The sequence below is a fragment of the Pongo pygmaeus genome, chromosome 9 (assembly GCF_028885625.2).
Source record: "Pongo pygmaeus isolate AG05252 chromosome 9, NHGRI_mPonPyg2-v2.0_pri, whole genome shotgun sequence".
NCBI lineage: Eukaryota > Metazoa > Chordata > Mammalia > Primates > Hominidae > Pongo > Pongo pygmaeus.
Window position 1 is genome coordinate 79,123,137 of NC_072382.2, and position 20,373 is coordinate 79,143,509.

At 49.3% G+C, this 20,373-nt stretch overlaps 2 protein-coding genes across 15 annotated transcripts in view; one reads left to right on the top strand and one right to left on the bottom strand.

The window, feature by feature from the left end:
* Positions 1–2,634: 2,634 nt before the first annotated feature.
* On the bottom strand, positions 2,635–19,428 carry KCTD21 (potassium channel tetramerization domain containing 21). Of its 4 annotated transcripts, none has more exons than XM_063672120.1 (3): positions 19,232–19,287; positions 17,348–17,586; positions 2,635–5,972 (listed from the first exon to the last, which is right to left on the bottom strand). In XM_063672120.1, the coding sequence occupies exon 3, from the start codon at positions 5,941–5,943 to the stop codon at positions 5,161–5,163; it is 783 nt and encodes a 260-aa protein (XP_063528190.1). In that variant the 5' UTR covers positions 5,944–5,972; positions 17,348–17,586; positions 19,232–19,287; the 3' UTR covers positions 2,635–5,160. The 4 variants fall into 4 exon arrangements, with proteins under 4 accessions (XP_063528190.1, XP_063528188.1, XP_063528189.1 ...); XM_063672118.1 differs by having other exon boundaries at positions 17,348–18,415; positions 19,232–19,263; XM_063672119.1 differs by lacking the exon at positions 19,232–19,287 and adding an exon at positions 12,331–12,427 and having other exon boundaries at positions 17,348–18,875.
* Positions 19,043–20,373, top strand: part of USP35 (ubiquitin specific peptidase 35) — a 37,164-nt gene continuing 35,833 nt past the window's right edge. For 9 of the 11 annotated variants that reach the window (XR_010127709.1, XM_054437867.2, XM_054437862.2 and 6 more), the window contains exon 1: positions 19,485–19,817. The gene's annotated coding sequence lies outside the window, so the exon portion shown is untranslated. Of the gene's footprint in view, positions 19,818–20,373 lie in introns of all 11 variants that reach the window. The other 2 variants (XM_054437861.2, XM_054437864.2) reach the window with 2 other exon arrangements.

Sequence of the window (20,373 nt, forward strand, 5' to 3'; positions counted from 1 at the left end):
GGAGTTCAAATGTGGCTCAACAAGGCCTTTGCCCAACTCTTTGGTAAAGGAGAACCCGGGCTTTGGAGAGGGACTTGGCGTAAGGAAGCGAATGGGCTAGAACACTCCGGGGCTGCCAGCTAACTGGGAAATGTTGACAAAGGCTGTGAAATGCCCTGTGTTTTGGTGGTGGGGTGGTGGGAGTGGCAGGGAAGTTGGCAGGAAACGGGACTAGGAAAACAAGTGGGGAGGGGTCAGATAGAGCAGGCTGAGCCTGCACTTCTTCATGAGCCTCAGAGCCAGGCAGCCCCGCCTCAAAGCTTGTTTTGCTGTCCTTTGTGTCGGGTGGGGTCCTGGGTGCCATGGGTTGCTTGGCGAGCCCCCGTTGGTCCCTGTGCCCCAGACTGGGGCGAGTGTGTTACTGGACTGTTTCCACAGCTCGGTTGGTGCCACACTGTCCCGAAGGTTCTGAAGGAGACTGAGGTCACCAGGCTGTCTGGGCAGAGAGAGCTGCCAGAGTCTCGTCCCTCCCTTTGATGGGCCTGCTATCAAGGTTGTTTTGCTCCTGGAGCTGATCACAGGCCTCTTTTCCCAGTCAGCCACCCCCATCAGCCCAGAGCCCCCTGGGACACAGGCAGACGTAGGCGGTCAGTGTGGAGAGACTGCAATTCAGGAAAGGGATGGGCTGAAATTTCTTGGGCCAAGAAATTGGCCCAGGACTGACCTTGGCTACGCCCCCACTGATGACAGACTGATTTTTAAAAAAATTATTTTCTTTAGACATTCTTGCTCTGTTGCCCAGGCTGGAGTGAAGTGGTGTGATCTTGACTCACTGCAATCTCCGCTTCCTAGGTTCAAGCAATTCTTGTGCCTCAGCCTCCCGAGTAGCTAGGATTACAGGCATGTGCCCCTATGCCTGGCTTATTTTTGTATTTTTAGTAGAGACAGGGTTTCACTATGTTCATCAGGCTGGTCTCGAACTCCTGACCTAAAGTGATCTGCCTACCCTGGCCTCCCAAAATGCTGGGATTACAGGTCTGAGCGACCACACCTAGCCTGATGACTATTTTGTTGTTGTTGTTGTTTGTTTTTTTGAGACGGAGTCTCACTCTGTTGACAGGCTGAAGTGCAGTGGTGCGATCTGGGCTCACCACAACCTCCGCCTCCCAGGTTCAAGCTATTCTCCTGCCTCAGCCTCCCAAGTTGCTGAGACTACAGGCATGCGCCACCACGCCTGGCTAATTTTTGTATTTTTAGTAGAGATGGGGTTTCACCATGTTTGCTAGGATGGTCTTGATCTCTTGACTTCGTGATCCACCCACCTCAGCCTCCCAAAGTCAGACTGTTTTAAGAGTAATTTGTAAAAGGAAGCTGGAAGTTTGGGGTGAATAAATGGGTGGTTACACAAATGCTGTGTGATTTAGGGTGCAGTTTACAAAAGAGTGGCTGCCTCCTAGGCTGTAAATTCTGAGGTGTGGGCAAGTGGGGACCTTGGCCACCCCTGCACAGGGAGATCTGGCCCAAAGGCAGACCAGGGTCATGAGGCTAGGCCCTTCTTAAGAGGGTGGAGGGCTTTTGGAGATGCTGAGGGCATGAGGTCACAGAGTGGTGCCTGCTGCTGGCCTTCAAGCATGCAGGGTCCCTGTTTGGTGGTGGCCTCATGAAGTAGTCACACCAAGGTGGGTGCTTAGGGTTCCCTCAAGCACCCATTCTAACTGTCCCTCTGCATGCAGGGGACCACACCTAGGGCAGGAACTGAGAGCTGACGAGTGTTGTGTTCCCGGCGTTGCTCCTTCAGCTGGGATGGAGCCCTCGGTGGGATAAAAGGCTAAACTGGGTCCAGGTGAGATCACCACATGGTCTCACCCAGGGCAATGAAGCGATCACAAGCAGCACATCCCTGCTCACAGTTCGCACTCAGACTCACCTGTCCGCCGATGGTGCTGCCATCACTGCTGAACGTTTGTTCTCTGTCTTTCTCACATTTTTGCCAAGCAGAAGGCTGAGCTCACCTAACCTGGATGCGGGCAATGAGATGCACTGCGTGCCCCCCTTCCCCTCGTGCAGCTGTGGTGTGAACGCACATCCTCCCTTGCTTGCCCTTCCTGCCTGGCTGCCAGCTCTGCTCTTGCTGTTCCCTGTGCCCACAGCACTCTCTTGCTTATTCTGTCAAGCCTGACCTACCCTCAGAGGCCCACCTTGGCCATCCACAAGGCTCCTTCTAAGAACTGAACCCTTTCCCTGAGTTCCCAAAGTACGTTGTGTGAAGCTCTAAACTTTCTCCAGGCTGAACTTAGCTTACTCGTGGCTGTTCCCATCCTCAGGGCCCACACAGCAAGTGCCCTGTAAGGGCTTGTTAAACTCTACTCTCCTGGGACTCCTAGTCCCCCACCAGAGTCCACCATGACTACCTCCTGCAAGAGCACTGAGCTCCTGGGTGCCAGGCCCAGCTCAGAATTTTCACAGACGCCAACTCGTTTAAGTTGCATAACCCTGGGAGGAAGGGGTTGTTACCTGATGAGGAAACAAATCAGACAAGTTCAGTGACTTGTCCAAAGTTACAGAGGCTTGGAGCTCTGGATTCAAACCCAAGTCACCGTGACTCAAGACCAGTATTTTTCCCTGTTACAAGCAGACACAAAAGAATAACAATCCTTTATCATTTATACTGTATTCTCACGTACATTATTTCATTTGATCCTCACAACAGCCCTGTGAGGTAGGTAGGGTTATGTATTACTGTTATGCCCATTTCACAGATGAAGAAATGGAGGTGGCTCAGTGAGGTGAGTGACTTGCATAAAGTCACACAGCATGTTAGTGGCTTCATTGCTTCTGCAACTTCTCTAAAGTCAAGCTGCTTGGATTAGGGAGCACCGAAAAGATGGACAGTTTTATGGAAAAGGAAAAAGGGCAGTGGTGATTTGTAAGATTTCTTCCTCAAATTGTTTTGTTATGACCACAGCTTCTGCTACTTGGTCTAAACTAGGTTCTCCATGAGGGGCTCTCCCAAGTACTCTTGGCCTGGGACAGCTGGCTTTTTTTGGGATGGAGTCTCACTCTGCAATGGCACACTCTCAGCTCACTGCAACCTCTGCTATCTGGGTTCAAGTGATTCTACTGCCTCAGCTTCCCAAATAGCTGGGGTTATAGGCGCCCGTCACCACACCCAGCTAATTTTTGTATTTTTAGCAGAGATGAGGTTTCACCATGTTGGCCAGGCTGGTCTTGAACTCCTGACCTCAGGTGATTTTCCCACCTTGGCCTCCCAGAGCGTTGGGATTACAGGCATGAGCCACTGCACCTGGCAGAAAAGCTGTCAGAGAGACTCCTGGGTCCCACTGTAGGGGGAAAAGGGCCTTTACTGCTCAAGGGAGCTGGCTCTGCCCATGGCCCCGTGTACAAGCTCCCTACTCACAGGGCCTATCTATGGGAAGCCCCTTTCTGGGCCCACCTCCCATGGGTGCCTGTGTCACCCATGGGACACAGGCTTCCTTGGCTTTAAGGACCCCTGCCCAGTGGGGGAGGACCCTGGGACTCTCAAGGCCAAACTCACTTTAGGGATGAATCATGACGTGCAGTTTGGAGGTCTGCACGGCTCATCACCCGGTGGGAAGCAGTGCTTGGGTTGCTTGCCCTGGATGGCACCCCACAGAGACCCAGGGGTAGGACACAGGACTGCAGGGGAAGGCTGCCTTCCTGAGGGCAGGTTTTTAGGGGCCGCACATTTACTCTAAGGGCACTGTTACGGTTCATACCACTCCTGGGCTCCTTGCTGCACAGCACCCTCGGAGACTGTCTCTTTCCTCTGGATCTCCTCAGGGGCCGTGAATCTTCCTCTTCCAAAAGAAAATGGTCGAAAGGCATATGGAGCCACAGATGGTGAGGAAGGTGGGTGAAGGGGGGGGTCACAAACGAAGTGAAGCTATAACAAAAGGGAACTGACTTACAGGGGATAGAAAAGAGCTAACTTTGATTCTGAAGACAGATCCCAGAGGGGAATCTGAATTCTGAGTAATGATGTTTTCAGAAAAATGTCTGGTCTCTCAAGGTGACTATTTTGAAAGCAAAGATATATAACTGGGTGAATGGGAAGGTCTGCAACCAAGATCCAGCAAGTGGCAGGACAGATTTTGGCTCAATATAGGGAAGAACTGTGTAACAGTCAGAACCATCCAACCACAGCAGGAGCTGCCCTGGGGACGGTGTGCTTCCTATCAAGGCCTGCAAGCAGGCCAAGGTGATCACTTGCAGGTACCCAGGGAGAGGCGCTCATCTTCAGATGTGCTGGGGTGTTCTAGGAGTGGGGGAAGACTAAGCAATCATCGAATTATTTCCAACCCTGAGAATCCATAATATATTTGTTTAAAATGACCTGTTTCAATGATACCTCAAATTTTTGGGAAAACAATGACAAAGTTAGGCAACAGGCTGGATTTGGAAGTGATTTCATTACACTGGCTGCAGATACTTGCACATCTTTGCAAAGACAGCAGACCCTTTCTGAAGCCAGGAATCCCCTGATTCAGCCCCATCAAGACGGACATTCCTACCTTCTGAACCCTGCCTGGACACTCATTCCTCTAGACCCTGCCACACCTCATCTCTGTCCTCCAAGAGGGGACACTAACAGAGCTCTGAGAATGCACAGCATTCCAAGCCAGCCAAACATGGTCATCCCTGGGCAAACATCCACGATCATGGATGCACCCTGGGGAGGGTGGAGCAGGTGTGACAGGAACCGCTGGGGACTTTATGTCCTGGTTAACTGGAGGTAGCCTCTTGTTCTCATCCCATCCTCTCCACCAGGGCCTTCTTACAGATGGATAAATGCAGCACTGGCTAGTGGTACAGAGAGATGGAGCCCAGGAGAAAACTGCCGTTCCTTTGTGCTGGCTGGAAAATCCTCCTATGGCCTCCTTTAGTACACATCAGCTGACTCTTCACTTGTCATAATAAACCGCCTGTCTGCAGCTCAAAATGGCAAGAAAAAAGGTGGTTCTATTCAGAGGACACTGGATTCCAAAAGGTGGACTTCATCATGGGGGGAATCAAGTCCTGCTACACAATTAATACAGATTAGTATAGTCTCCTGCCTCGCACCACTGGCGAGATGCCCTCCAAGACCTGGCTGACATGAGCTTCTTGGGACTCCCCGTCTCCAATGTTGTTGGGGTCCTTTTACCTGTACCGTATTAATCGAATAATCTTATTGTTCATAAAATCCAGAGCATGTGGGTGAGAAGAATCGATGCAGAAGCCATCGCTCAGAGCGATTTTCAGTACCTCTTCCACGAAGACCTGGAAACTGTTGATCTGCTTGTTGGTGGGCACCACCCAGAGCCTCTTGAGGTTCTGCTTGGTGTACTCCTCCTCTGGCAGGCCCTCCACATTGGCCACCCAGTCCAGAGTCAGGTGGTTGGGGTCCTGCAAGTGGCTGGTGATGGAGGAGAGATTGCCATTGGAGCAGTAGAAGAGCTTGGAGCCAAGGAGCTTGAGGAAGAGGCAGGAGGTGCTGAAGATGTTGGCGTTGAAGACCTCCATGCTGGAGGAGGAGAGGCTGTAGATCTGGGGCGCCTCGCGCACAGTGAAGTGGACCGTCTGCACACGCTGGTTCAGTGTGATGTTGAGCATGGCATTCTTCTCGGCCTTGGAGAGCTCCACTTCCTTCTCCTGCAGGGCCTCAATCAGGGGCTGCACCTGGTAGAAGTCGGCCTCCCTGCGGAGCAGCCCCATCTCCTGGAAGTCCTCGGGCAGGTCAAGGTGGGAGGTCCGCAGGAAGTTGAGGATATAGCGGAACACTTTGCCGTCACGGTCAATGAAGCAGTTGCCCTGGCTGTCCCTCTTGGTGGGCATCTTCCCACTGAACATGGCGCCTAGCATGGAGTCAGGGAAGCTGGTCAGGGTCGCCAATGAAGTTGTATAGAGCTTCCCCCCGACGTTCAGCGTGATGGGGTCAGACATGGCAGGAGACTGGGTTGCTGGAAGTAGTCCTGGAGAGGGTGACAAGTGAGAAATGACTATAACCAAACCTTATCAGAGAACTCACAGTCCTTAACTCCTTATTGTACATCAAGCCTATGCCCTTGGGATCGAAATGAATTAATATGTGATGAATGGGTGATAATTGCTAACACTGTGCAAAGTACATTAGCTTCACTAGGGAGAGGGAAAGGAGAAAGGGAAAAGGAAAGGAAAAAGGAAACAGGGAAAGAAAGGAAAGGACCCCTAAAGCCTGGGTCCCCCCTGCCCCCCTCTGCCGCCGACATTATATTTTAATTGGTCTGGAATACTGCCCCAGCACTGGTATTTTGAGAGAGTTCCCTTAGCGATTCTAAATGTTCAGTTAGAATAGAGAACCACTGGTCTAAAGAAAGAAAGGAAAACGTGCCTGGACTGAAAGCTATGCTACGTGTTTATACATATATTTGCTTACATAATAGTTGTATCAGCCAGGTGCGGTGGCTCACACCTGTAATCCCAGCACTTAGGGAAGCCGAGGCGGGCAGATCACCTGAGATCAGGAGTTCAAGATCAGACTGGCCAACATGGTGAAACCCCATGTCTACTAAAAATACGAAAATTAGCTGGGCATGGTGGTGGGTGCCTGTAATCCCAGCTGTTCAGGAGGCTGAGGCAGGAGAATCATTTGAACTCAGGAGGTGGAGGTTGCAGTGAGCCGAGACTGTGCCACTGCACTCCAGCCTGGACAACAAGAGTGAAACTCCGTCTCAAAAAAAAAAAAAAAAAAGTTGTATCATCTTTTGACACAGACAATATAATCATCCATTCCTGTTGTGCAGGTGAGGAGAACTGTGCCAGGATTCATTCCTCAAGCTCAGAAAGGTGAAGTGCCTTGCCAGGATTCAAACTCAGTTTCTTTTATATGAAAGAAAAATGTGTAAATGCTTACTAGCCAAAGATCGGTATGTTCTAAGTACTCAACAAATGGTCTGAGATTTATGACTCCAGGCTCAGTGCTCCTCCTTCTGTACCAATGACACTGCTGAATTAATTATTTTTCTCTCTCAAAGATTTGACAATGAATGGCCATGATTAGTGTCATTTCCATGTATCTTCAAGGCCCACAGTGGGTCACTCAGCTGTCCGGACTGCAAATGACAATCCTTTCTAGACTTTCACTGCTCCCATGCTGACTTGCCTTGCCATTAAGATGCTCTTGGCTCCTGGTGGCCTGTCCTTTGCTGTCATAACACCCCAAGCTTCTCTGAAACTGGCTGCAAGGTCAGTGCAAATGCAGGACTCTGTCAGAGCACCCTCCTGAAGGCACCCTATCCACTCCTTGACAAACCACCCTGATCTCTCAGCTGTCAGCATCTATGGCTGGCAAGTCTCCTTCACCACATGTTCTAGAAAACAGGAGATCTCAGCTCCAGCTTCCAACACTACACTTTCCCCAGAGCCAACCTGTGGACCAGATTCAGCAATCCTTCCCTGACATGGCAGTAGGGATGCCAAGAGGAACTGGCCCCAGTATTACCCCCAGAAGAGCCTGTGCTGGTAGAGAAGACAAGAGAGAGTAAAGGCACAGTGACAAGACAGGTAGAAGATGTGGGAGACGTTCTGGAATGAACCTTGGCACATCAAAAACTATCTGGCTGGCAGACACAGTGGCTCATGCCTGTAATTCCAGCACATTGGAGGCCGAGGCGGGCAGATCGTTTGAGCTCAGGAGTTCGAGACCAGCCTGGCCAACATGACGAAACCCTGTCCCTACAACAACAACAACAACAACAACAACAACAAAGCAGGGTGTGGTGGCGAGCACTTGTAGTCCCAACTACTTGGGAGGCTGAGGTGGGAGGATCGCTTGAGTCTGGGAGGTCGCTTGAGTCTGCAGTGAGCCGTGATTACGCCACAGAACTCCAGCCTGGGAGACAGAGTGAGACCCGGTCTCAAAAAACACACAAAAACCCATCCTTTCAAGCATGCTTACTGTCCAGATGGAGAAACAGAGGTCTGAGGAGACACCTCCCCAAAGTCACCCAGCAGGGGTGGCGAGAACTTCTCAACATTTCTGCCTCCTGAAGAGGCTGACTGCACTGAGGCCTCCTTTCTCCAGAGGACGGGGGCCATGCCCGTGTGAGAGATATTCAGCTGCCATGCTCGACTCTCTGACAGGGGCAGGGGTATGTCCCCTCATGATTCCTCCCCAGTCTAACGGGGCACTTTGATATTACAGAAAGGCATTCCCCATCTGGAGTGTCTGAGGAGAAATGAGCCCATGTGAAATACAAAATCGTCAGTAGAAGCGTGGAGCAGACGGGCTGCGAGACGGTGGGGAGGTCCCACAGAGGTGTGGGCGAGCTGCTGTTGGGGGCATGGCTGCTGGTGTGGAGACGGCTGCGAGGCAGCAACTGGGGATGGTGCTGTGACTCAGGGCTGAATCTGACCAATTCTCTCTCCAGAGGGCCCAGGCAGGAGGTGGACCCAGGAGTGGGTCCCCTTTACTCAGTCCAGAATCTTCTTCCCTGTTGCCCTCTTTGCAGGACTCTAGTCTACTCCACCTGTTTTCTTCTGGATAGAAATGTGCATGTTCTAGTTTCAGTCTCTCTTTCTCCTTGAAAACAAACACTCCCTCCCAACATTGGGTTTCAGGCCCAGGCTCTGTAAAGTGGCTTAACTTCACGGCAGGAAAAGGAGCAGGTGTCAGAGAGGACATGGACAGTTCCATGGGCCACAGACCCTTATCTCTTCCATGCATTAGTGCTGAAGTGCTCAGAGCATTACAGACGGGGGACGTCAGGAGCCACAGGGCATTCCCTGGGACCCCTGGATAAGTGCCCAAACTCTTATTTCTCTGCTTGCAAAAGCAGCAGAGCACCTGCTTTCCTGTGCCCCCGATGACGTCATGGCTCCCGGTCATTTGTCTGGGGAGAGCAGCACAGTTGCACAGGCAGTCAGGGCAGAGGCTAGCTAGCAGGCAGGTCTCCTGCTCTGAGTCTAGGGTGCTCTCTGTGGTGATCTCCCCTTACCTATCAAGTCACAGAACTCAGTCCTCTAAGCCCTTCTTTTCTTTCTTTTTTTTTTTTTTGAGATGGAGTCTCACTCTGTTGCCAGGCTAGAGTGCAGTGACACAATCTCAGCTCACTGCAACCTCTGCCTCCCAGGGTCAAGCAACACTCCTGCCTCAGCCTCCCAAGTAGCTGCAATTACAGACACACGCCACCATGCCCGGCTAATTTATTTTTGTATTTTTAGTAGAGATGGGATTTCACCATGTTGGCCAGGATGGTCTCGATCTCTTGACCTTGTGATCTGCCCGCCTCGGCCTCCCAAAGTCCTGAGATTACAGGCGTGAGCCACCGTGCCTGGTCTAAGCCCCTATTTTCTAGTCACAGGGCCAGTGTCCATCATCACAAATCCATGGCCCTGCTACAAAAGGCACAATGACATGACATGAGGGGAGTTTCATGAGTCGGCGGAGGTTTGCAGTCAGGTAGTAATGAACTAACACCACTGAGCCTCAGTCCCCTATGTGTTCCCAGATGCCTCCTGGCCACCTCCACCTGGATATTCTGCAAGTGAGGCAGCAGAACAGGGTCTGGAGACACGGAACTTAAGGCCAATTTGTGCTAACTTCATAAAAGAGAAAACACCAAGGTCTGGGGGCAAAAAATCTGAGGCCAATTCTGCTGACTTCCCAAAGCTGGATCAAAAGGAAAATCCCGGGTCTGGGGGCAGGGACCCTAAGGCCAATTAACACCAAATTCCTAAAGCTGAACCAAGAGGAAAAACGCCATTGCCCCAGCTGGGTGACAAAGGATCAAACGCTCCTCTCTCTGCAACCCTCCCACTCCACCATGTCTCAGGTGGAAAGGGAGGGGGGCCTTGGATTGGGACCATCCCTTTATCTGCATAGGTGCCCATTCACCTCAGCCTTTAATTAGCCACAGACTGAATCCTTCGTCCAGATAAGGGGTGGCTGATAAGAACCTCAAATGGGGCACTTAAAGCCCAGAGAACTTTATAACTGGGCCTTTGAGTTCCTTGCTCCGGCCCACTCCCACCCTGAGGAGTGCTTTCTCACTTTAATTCCTGCTTTCGCTGCTTCATTCCTGCATTTCATTCCCCTGCTACTCTTTTTATTTTTATTTTTAGTAGAGACGGGCTTCGCCATGTTGGTCAGGCTGGTCTCGGAGTGACCTCAAGTGATCCACCCATCCACGCCTCCCAAAGCGTGGGGATTACCACGTCTGGCCCCTCTGCTACTTTGTTCAAAACGCCAAGGACGTGGACAATTCGTAGTCAAGACCCTCCACCAGTAACACAGGTACCAGAAGCCTCACCTGTGCCTTCCTCTGCCCCTAACTCTGCTGTGAACTCTTCTCAGCCACCCAACTGCCTGAGGGAGGCAGACCTGACTCTTCAGCCCTACAGTTTGTCTTGACTGTCTCCTTGAACCCATCCCTATAGCTACTCCCAGAGGTCAGGCTTCATCCCTGCCCCCTGCACTCCTACATCCTCACTCGACTCCCTGCCTTCTGTCCACCTTCCTTTCTGGTCTGCAGACTGACCTTCCTGAAGCACCGTCCCTGCCCAAACCACCTTCCTCTTTCCTTCTCGTGTCTAACCCTGCCCTCCATGCACTCCAGACGTCACTGAGTCAGTCTCCTCCATGCTGTCACCTGCCCTGCCTTTGCTGTCCCTAGGACCACCCCTGTCTACCTTCTCTACCCTCTCTGCTGTCTACCTTTCAGGCCCAGCCTATGAGTCATCACCTCTGTACTGCTGTCCCCAGATCTCCACTAGGTTAACAGCTCTCCTCTCAGGGCTTCCTGGTGCCTTGCACAACCCCCTCTGGCAGCACTCACCATTCCATCTGCAGTGATCTGTTTTGCACATGGCCCTCTTCCCTGGCTATATCAAAATGCAGATCAGTGGACATCCATATGGGGGAAAAAAGAACCTTGGTCCATCTCTTATGCCGTTTATGAAAAATAAACTCAGAACAGATCATAGACCTAAATATAAAATCTAAAACTACACAACTTCTAGGAGAAAACCTTTGCAATTGTGGATTAGGCAAAGATTTCTTGGATAGGACCTAAAAGGGACAAACCATTAAAAACATCAATAAACTAGACTTCATCCATGTAAAAAACTTCTGCTTTTCAGAAGACACTGTTAAGAAAATGAAAGAATAAGACACAGATGGAGAAAATATTTGCAAAACACCTATCTGATAAAGGATTGTTAACCAGAATATATAAAGAACTCTCAAAACTCAGTAAGAAAATAACCCAATTAAAAAACACACAAAGCTGGGTGCAGTGGCACATGCCTGTAATCGCAGCACTTTGGGAGGCTGAGGCGGGCAGATCACTTGAGGCCAGGAGTTCAAGAACAGCCTGGCCAACATGGCGAAACCCTATCTCTACTTAAAAAAAACAAAAACAAAACAACTAGACAAAAGATTTAACAAATACTCCAGCAAAGAAGATATGTAGATGACTGACAATCACATGAAAATATGGTCAATATCATTAGTCATGAGAGTATGAAAATTGAAACCACAATTATATGCTACTATTTACCTATTACAGTGGCTCATATAAAAACTGACAATGCCAAATGAAGGTGAGTACACAGAACAATGGAACCCTCATACACTGCTGGCAAATGGTAACCACTGTTGAAAATAGTTTGACATATGGTATGGTTTGGCTCTGTGTCCCCACCCAAATCTCACCTTGAATTGTAATAATCCCCATGTGTCAAGGGCAGGACTAGGTGGAGATGATTGAATCATTGGGGCGGTTTTCCTCATGCTGTTCTTGTGATAGTGAGTGAGTTCTTAAGAGATCTGATGGTTTTATAAGGGGTTTCCCCCTTTGCTTGGCACTTCTCCTTGCTGCTGCCATGTGAAGAAGGACATGTTTGCTTCCCCTTCCACCATTATTTTAAGTTTCCTGAGGCCTCCCTAGTCCTGTGGAACTGTGAGTCAATTAAACCTCTTTCCTTTGTAAATTACCCAGTCTCGGGTATGTCATTATTAGCAGTGTGAGAATGGACTAATACAGCATACAATTATCACGTGACCCAATGACCCTACTCCTAGATATTTATGCCAGCTTATTCATAATTGCCCAAACTCAGAAACAACTAAAATGTAAACAGATAAATTGCAGTACATCCATACAATAGAATATGACTCAGCAATATATAACTACTAAATATATAACTACTAATATATATACAATATATAACTACTAAATATATATACTAAATATATATTTATTTTTAATAATATACATCTTAGTAAAATAATAAATATATATACTTAGTAAACTACTAAATATATAACTACTAAAAGACATTACCACATACATGAATTTCAAAAGCATTACGTCAAGTGAAAGAAGACAGCCTCAGAAGGTTACATGGTGCATGATTCTATCTGTATAACGTTCTGGCAAAGGCAAAACTATAAAGACAGAAATGAGATTAAGTGAATTCCCGGGGCTGGGTTGGAGAGAAAAGACTGGTTACAAAGAAACACAAGGCATATTTTGGAGTGATGGGAATATTCTATTAGGTTGGCGCAAAAGTAATATGATGTAGTGGTGGTCAAATGTCCTTATAAAGACTGTCAAAATTCATGTAACTATACACATCTAAAAGGGTGAATTTTGGCCAGCTGTGATGGTTCATGCCTATAATCTCCGTACTCTGAGAGGCCGAGGCAGGAGGGTCACTTGGGCCCAGGAGTTCAAGACAAGCCTGGAAAACATAGTAAGACCCCATCTCAATTAAAAAAAAAAAAGTGTAAATTTTACCATACTTAAGTTTTACCTCCATAAACAGGAAAAAAATGAAGGTTGTGACCTATTGGCAAGTCATGACATCAATACAGTTAAGTGGGTTGTGACCAATTATATATTGTTGTGAAACTTTTGTTTCAGTTGTGTGTCTATGAACTGGATCATGGTATCTTCATACTGTGGGTGACAAAACAATTTTTTTTGGAAACCACTGCCTAGTTTGTGAGCTGAGAGCAAATACATGTCTCACGTCTGCATAGTCACCGCCTCGCACTCGGGGGAGGGGTTGTGTGATACTGTGATATAATAAGCAATATACATTTTAGATTTGTCCCCAGCTGTTGGCCAGGGCTAAAAACCGTGTAATTTCCCAAGTGATAATAGCTATAGGAACTTCTTCTATTTTAATAATTGGTTTTGTGCCAGTAGGTGGAGGTTGCAGTGAGCCAAGACCGTGCTACTGCACTCTGGTTTGGGTGGCAGGGCCAGGCCTTATCCCAAAGCACCCCCCCACCACCAAAATTAATTATAGTTGTTATGCTGTCCTAATCCAAATCCCAATAGTATTTTTCAAAAAAGATTTAAATAATTAAAATTTTAATCTGGAAGCACTGATGACTGATAACCTGAAAGAGTATTTGAATAAGACATCTTAGCGCAATGTATTAAACCAGATTATAAAGCAATGACATTTCACTCTGTGGTTTTAAAACAATGAGAAGAGAAGGAATTTGGTAATAAATGTGAAGAGACACAACTAGCAATGTTTAAAAATAAACATATTGATAAATATATTGATCCTTACAACTCTGGGACCCGGGCAGGACCGATCACATTGTCTCTGTTTCAAAGACAACCTAAAGCAGACCCAAAGAGCTTGAATCCCTTGCCCAAGGCTTCATGTGGATTCTTGACCTCAGAGTCATGGCCTCTGGGAAGTTCTGGTTTGGACACCCTTCAGAGAACCAGTCCTTTAGACGTCTTCGGCAGGAAGCTGAACCCAGCCACAGAGGTCCTAGCCAACAGCCTATATACTCATGGCGACCTGGAGTAGGCAAGGGCTCTTTTCTGTGCAATTTCCTTTTTTCCTACATTACTGTCCACTTCCATAATGAGCATTACTTCCATAGTGAAATGACTTACCATGCAATCCTGTCAGTGGGGACTAGCTGTTATAACAATAAACGTACTGAGTAATGAAAATTGTCCATCTATCATCTATCTATCAATCACCTATCCATCATTTCCTAGCTCTGCTCACTCATAGAGCCTAGAAATGACACCCAGTAGCAATAAACACACCTAGCCCTGGATCTTTTTTATGAATGTCATCATCTCTTCTAAAAGAAACCAGGGCTTCCTGGAGAAACTGATGATTCCTGGACTTTTACAGGAAAAGTTCAAGGTGAGTTCATATAGCCCAATGAATTAAAAAACAACACCACCAACAACAACAACAACAAGACCAAGAGTCCAGGCCGGGTGCGGCAGCTCATGCCTGTAATCTCAGCACTTTGGGAGGCCGAGGTGGGCGGATCACCTGAGGTCAGGAGTTCAAGACCAGCCTGGCTAACATGGCAAAACCCCATCTCTACTAAAAATACAAAAAATAGCTGGGCAGGGTGGCGTGCGCCTGTTATTCCAGCTACTTGGGAGGCTGAGGCAGAAGAATCGCTTGAATCTGGGAAGCGGAGGTTGCAGTGAGCCAAGATCGTGCCACTGCACTCCAGCCAGGGCAACAAGAGTGAGACTCCGTCTCAAAAACAAACAAAAAACAAGAGTCCATAATGTTATTCCCAAAAGAAAAAAGAGGGTGAGAAGAAGGGAGTGAGAAAGATAGAGACAGGAAAAATTAATTCTATAAAAAAGAACACTAGCTAATAAACACAGAAGGAATGGCAGAATTAGAAAATTACCAATTTGCAACCCTCAGTTCTGTAATTCAAGCAAGGATCATCCAAGAATGTGGTGTGAAAGGTTATCAGGAACACATAATTATAACAGACTCAGAGAATCACTTCACAGATTACTTATTAATTGTAAGAGAAAAAATTACCCTTATGGTAGAGATCAGGTTGCCATGACCTTAACTAATAATCAAATTTAGTATTCATGGATAGTAAGACCCTGACATCATATCCCCCTGACATGCAGTAAGTACACACACTGCCAAAAACTCAAATCTAACCCGAATCTAATCATTGATAAACCAATCAAACATATTTAAATAGGTGGAGAAGCTCTATTTATGTATTTATTTATTTGAGATAAGAGTCACACTCTGTTGCCCAGGCTGGAGTGCAGTGGCACAATCCCGGCTCACTGCAACCTCCACCTCCTAGGTTCAAGCAATTCTCTTGCCTCAGCCTCCTGAGTAGCTGGGAGTATAGGCACACACCACCATGTCTGGCTAATTTTTGTATTTTTAGTTGAGATGGGGTATCACCACGTTGGCCAGGCTGGTCTCGAACTCCTGACCTCAAGTGATCTGCCCGCCTCGGCCTCCCAAAATGTTGGGATTACAGACATGAGCTACCATGCCAAGGGGCTCTATTTAGATTAAATGAGTTGATAAAAGAGATATAAAAGAATGCAATATATACATCTTGACTGGATCTGATTTTAAAAACCAGAAACTATATAAGGTATTTTTGGGCAATTAGAATTTTTTTTTCTTTTTTGAGACAGGGTCTCACTCTGTCGCCCAGGCTGGAGTGCAGTGGCGCAATCACGGTTCATTGCAGCCTTGACATCCCCAGGCTCAGGTGATTTTCCCAAGTAGCTGGGACTACAGGTGCACGCTACCACACCCTGCTAAATTTTGTAGTTTTTGTAGAGATGGGGTTTCACTATGTTGCCCAGGATGGCCTTGAACTCCTGGGCTCAAGCAATCTGTCTGCCTTTGCCTCCCAAAGTGCTGGGGATATAGACAAGACCCATTGCACCCGGCAGAAAATTTTGAATAACTATTACATTGGGTAATACTGACTTCTTGCTTATTACATATAACGTATTATAGCTACGTAGCAGAATGCCCTTATTAGGGGATACATGTTGAGAATTTAGGGGTCAAACATCAATCAACGTATCTGTAACTTACTTTTAAATAATTTGGCCGAAAAAGTGTGTGTTTGTGTAAAAGCACAATTGGCAAATTGTGATTTGGCGTATCTAGGTTAAGGGTTGTACTTTAAGCTTTTATGTAAGCTTGATAATTTTTAAAATATTTGTATTTTAAAAGAAGGGGGAAGAACACTTCCTTCATAGGGCCAATAGATGTAAAGTTACAGTCATAGTGCCAGACCCCAATAAATAGCCAGATTTAATAAGTTACAGATTTACTACTACTACTTAGAAGTGTGAAAAGCTCGTAATTTTCCTTCCCAAGTGTTTCTGAATTTGGAGGGTGAGGATGCCAACCAGGGCTAAGTGGTGGAGGAGTTAGAATCTAAGCCTGGGTGGGCAGTCTGGATAGAGCCACCACCCACAGAAACCACACCACTAGGCCTATTTTTTTTTTTTTAGATGGAGTCTCGCTCTGTCACCCAGTTAGGAGTACAGTGGCATGATCTTGGCTCACTGTGACCTCCGCCTCCCAGGTTCAAGTGATTCTCCTGCCTCAGCCTCCTGAGTAGCTGGGATTTCAGGTGCGTGCCACCATGCCCGGCTAATTTTTGTATTTTTAGTAGAGACGGGGTTTCACTACATTGGCCAGGCTGGTCTCAAGCTCCTGACCTCAAGTGATCCACCCACCTCGGCCTCCCAAAGTGTTGGGATTACAGGCGTGAGCCACCGCGCCCTGCCAGGTCTGCCTATCTTCTGTGCTGTGAGTCTGCCTGGGAGAAGACGGCTGTTCAGGCCTTGTTTTTCCTGCCTCATCATGAACCCAGAATCTCTGTAACCCGGCAGGAAAGAAACTCCTGTCATGACTCACTGTGCATGTTGACAAAGAGAGGCCACTCCTGGGCCTCAGAAATGTCAAGGATGGGCAGAAAGAACTAGAGACAGGCCAGGCTCAGTGGCTCATGCCTGTAATTCCAGCACTTGGAAGGCCCAGGTGGGAGGATCACTTGACTTCAGGAGTTTGAGACCACCCTGGACAACATAATGAGACCTCGTTTCTATAGAGAATAAAAAAAAATTAGCTGGGCATGGTAACACGTGTCTGTAGTCCCAGCTGCACAGGCTGAGGTAGGAGGATCGCTTGAGCCTGGGAGGTCAGGCTGCAGCAAGCCGAGATCACGCCACTGCACTCCAGCTTGGGCAATAGAGCAAGACCCTGTCTCAAAAGAAAAAAAAAAAAAAAGGAAAGAAAAGAACTGGAGAGGCTGTGTGCGGTAGGGGCAAACCATGCATGGTATTCGGCATTACCTGGGTTTGCATTTGAATCATCCCCTGCCACTTACTAGCTGTGCAGCCCTAGGCACGTTCCTGGCAGATGATGATGATCATAACAATAACAAACACTACAACAGCAATAATAATGGCTAACGTTTATTGAGCAGTTATTACCGTGCTAGGCACTTTATACATGTTAATCTCTTTCAATCTCACAGATGAAGTAGATACTATTATATACCTACTTTACAGACCAACCATACTGGGCCTTCTTCGACTTCTGCAATTTGGCATCTGCCATCCCCTCTGCCTCGACCTTGAAGACAAATCCCATGCATCGGCCAGGTCTCTCAGCTGGAATTCATTCCTTCTCCTCTGCATCTCCGGAGAATTTTAGTCTAACCTCTTACCACAGCCAACTTTACTTAAGTAGATGGATGCCTGGCTCCCTTGCTGGGGCTGGGGGTGCCCGTTTCTGTATCCACTGAAGCATGTAGAATAGGGGAAGAGGAAGAAATTTCTCTCCTGTTTAGTCAGATCCATTTTTCCCACCTGGATTTTTAAAACTTTTTAATTTTGAAATGCTCTGTTGAATTTTCAATCTGGAATCTAAAGGGATGTGACAAGGCAGAGGTGATTACTTGGGAGTAAATGCAAGGAGAGTTTCCACTGCGTAAGGGAATGGACAGCACGTGGCTGGGTAAATTTCAAGAAAGACAATGCTCAGAGCGAGTACTGTGTCTTCCAGTAAGTGGGAGACCTCCCCACCTTACCCCACCGGAGAAAGGACTCTTTGCCTTGAAGCCCCTAGGACGACTACCCTTTCTTCACCACCCCACATCAAAGAGCTGCGTCTATAATTCTGTCTTGCCCAGTCCATATCTCTAAGAAGCCCGAAGGCTGCTCTATTTACCATCTCCACCCATAGGTAGGAGAGAAAAGGTGCTTCCTAGACACAGGGACCCCAGAATGAGCTGCGTAAAAGGCAGGAGGAGAGAGAGGTGGGCTGGAAGAAGGACACAACGGAATCTGGCATGGCAAGGTATTCTTTCACCGGGCGTAGACCTCCAACAACCACTACCATCCCCCAGCCCCTTCCAGAACTTTCCTTCACCTTCTCAGCTCACTCTCACGCTTCACCTTGTGCTTTTCCTCCGGCACCAGCAACCCATTTCAAACCGCTCTCTTCCTACGTCTTCTCCAAACAGTAATTTATAAACACCGTGCTTTCAAATCCATCTCATTTCATCCTCACAGTACTACAGAAGGGCTGCCTTACAGGCTGCCATTCGGAAGGGTTGGGGGGACTGGTCCTGCCAGACAATTTGCGAAGGTCAGGGCATCAAAACTTTTCTTTCTTTCCTGCCTCCCACGCCAAGCTAAACCTCTGCCTCCCCAAGAGCAGAGAGAAAAGCAAGGTCTTTGAAGTAAGGAGTCCTGAGTGGTTTTAGGCAAGTCTCTTCGCTTTTCTGAGCCTCACATTCCTCACCTGTCAACCGCTATACTGACGCCTCTACTTTCAGGGCGTGAGAGGTCAATGAGATCACGGGTGTGCTGCACTGAGCTCGGGGATGGACTCTTTATTTCCAGTCAGTAAAGGGCGGTGTTCTATGCATCACAGGCTTTTGCCCACGCCGCCACAGCGCTGCCGGCCCACGGCTCTCCAGAGCGGGGCGAGTTCCCTGTCATCTGTGTCTCCGCCCTTCCTTCCCCAATCTCACCCAGACTGGCCTCATCGGCTTGTTCCGCACCCACTCCCTAGCCCTAGAGCCCCCACTCCGACCTGACAAGTGCCCCACCCCCACCTAGAGACCCCGCCCCTCCCTGCCCCACCCACCAAGGACTCCTCCTACAGTCCCGACCCTCATTATCCGGGCTTTTCCGACTATCACCATCCGCCCTTGCTCCGCCCACCAGCCCCGCCCCTCTAAGAGTTCTGCCCACTTCGGCTCACCTCACCCCGAAACGCACCCCCTCCCCCGCAGCCACAGGCGCTGCCATCCCCATTTTACAGATGGGAATGGCGAGGCTGGGATAGATTAGTCTCATAGTAAGACAGGTGCTCAGTGGGCCCACGTACCCTCGCCGGTAGTCCCCAAGCCCCGCGACCCCAGCCGTGCCGCACCTACCTCCTGCCCTCGCTCTGCAGCCTCTCCCTCCGCGAGCGGCCAGCGCAGCTTTGCGAGGAAGGCGGAGGGTCGGAGCCCAGCCCAGGGGCGTGCTGGTCCGGGGTCCGCGCGCTGCCCTCCGGGACTGGTAGTTCTCTCTGGGCTCCTCGCGGCTCGGTGCGTCGAGAGCGAACTTCATCTCCCAGGAGGCATTGCGGCGACTTGCTCTGCGCCCCGCCTCGTCCCCGCCGGTGTCTGGCCGGCTGGCCTTAAAGGGGACGCGGTCAGAGCGGCAGCTCGCGGGGTGGCCCCCGCTCCGGCTCCGCCCCGTTTCACGCACCTCGCCCCTCCCCATGCTTGGTCCCGCAGCCCCGGGGCCTCGCTGCAGAGTCGGGCTCCCTGGATACATGGAGGCTTGTGCCAGGCGGGGTGGGAAGACTGGATTTTGCAGTGGAAGCAGCATCTCTTCCGTCTGGGACCTGGCTGAGGGCGTCCCCACCCTGAGGGGAGCAGAGGACCAGCCCTGACCTAGCCGGGCCCGGCCTTGTCCTGCCCGGCCTTTGCCCCCCCGTCCAGCAGCCGGCTCTGGCCCACCGGGGTCTGGGAGGTAAGGGGGTTGGGGGCGTGTGTCTGGCTTTGGGGGGCGGTGTCTGCACCCTGGCGTTTCGAGAACCCTGGACTTGCGAGCCCAGGGCTGGGAGTCGGGAGATCTGGGTGCATCCTGGGCCTCACTGTGTGACCTTGGGCGAGTAGCTACTCGTCTCTGGGCATTAACACCCTCCCTTCATCAATTGTGTGTCGAAGTGATCCTGCTCCCTCCCCTTTCAGGTAAGAGGGCATTCGCATCCAGTACCCAGTACATTCGCTTGCTGGCTTTTCGTGGGGCCCTCCAGCTCAAGCGTGGGCTGGGCGCGGGTGCACTGGAGGGAGGGAAGTGGCACAAACTGGGGGACCCGAGGCCACCATTGCTTGGAATGGGCTTTTCCTGTTCTCAGTATGCTGGGCCCTGGGATACCCTCCCCAACCCCCTTTTACGGCCCTGGCCCTTGCAAACCGGAGACCCTGATGTGTCAGCTTGGTGCCCTTCCTTCCAGAAAGCTTGGGGTGGAGTGCGGCCCTCACAGGTTTGTGAGGGGTGGCCCCGCAGGGATAGGTGTGTGTGG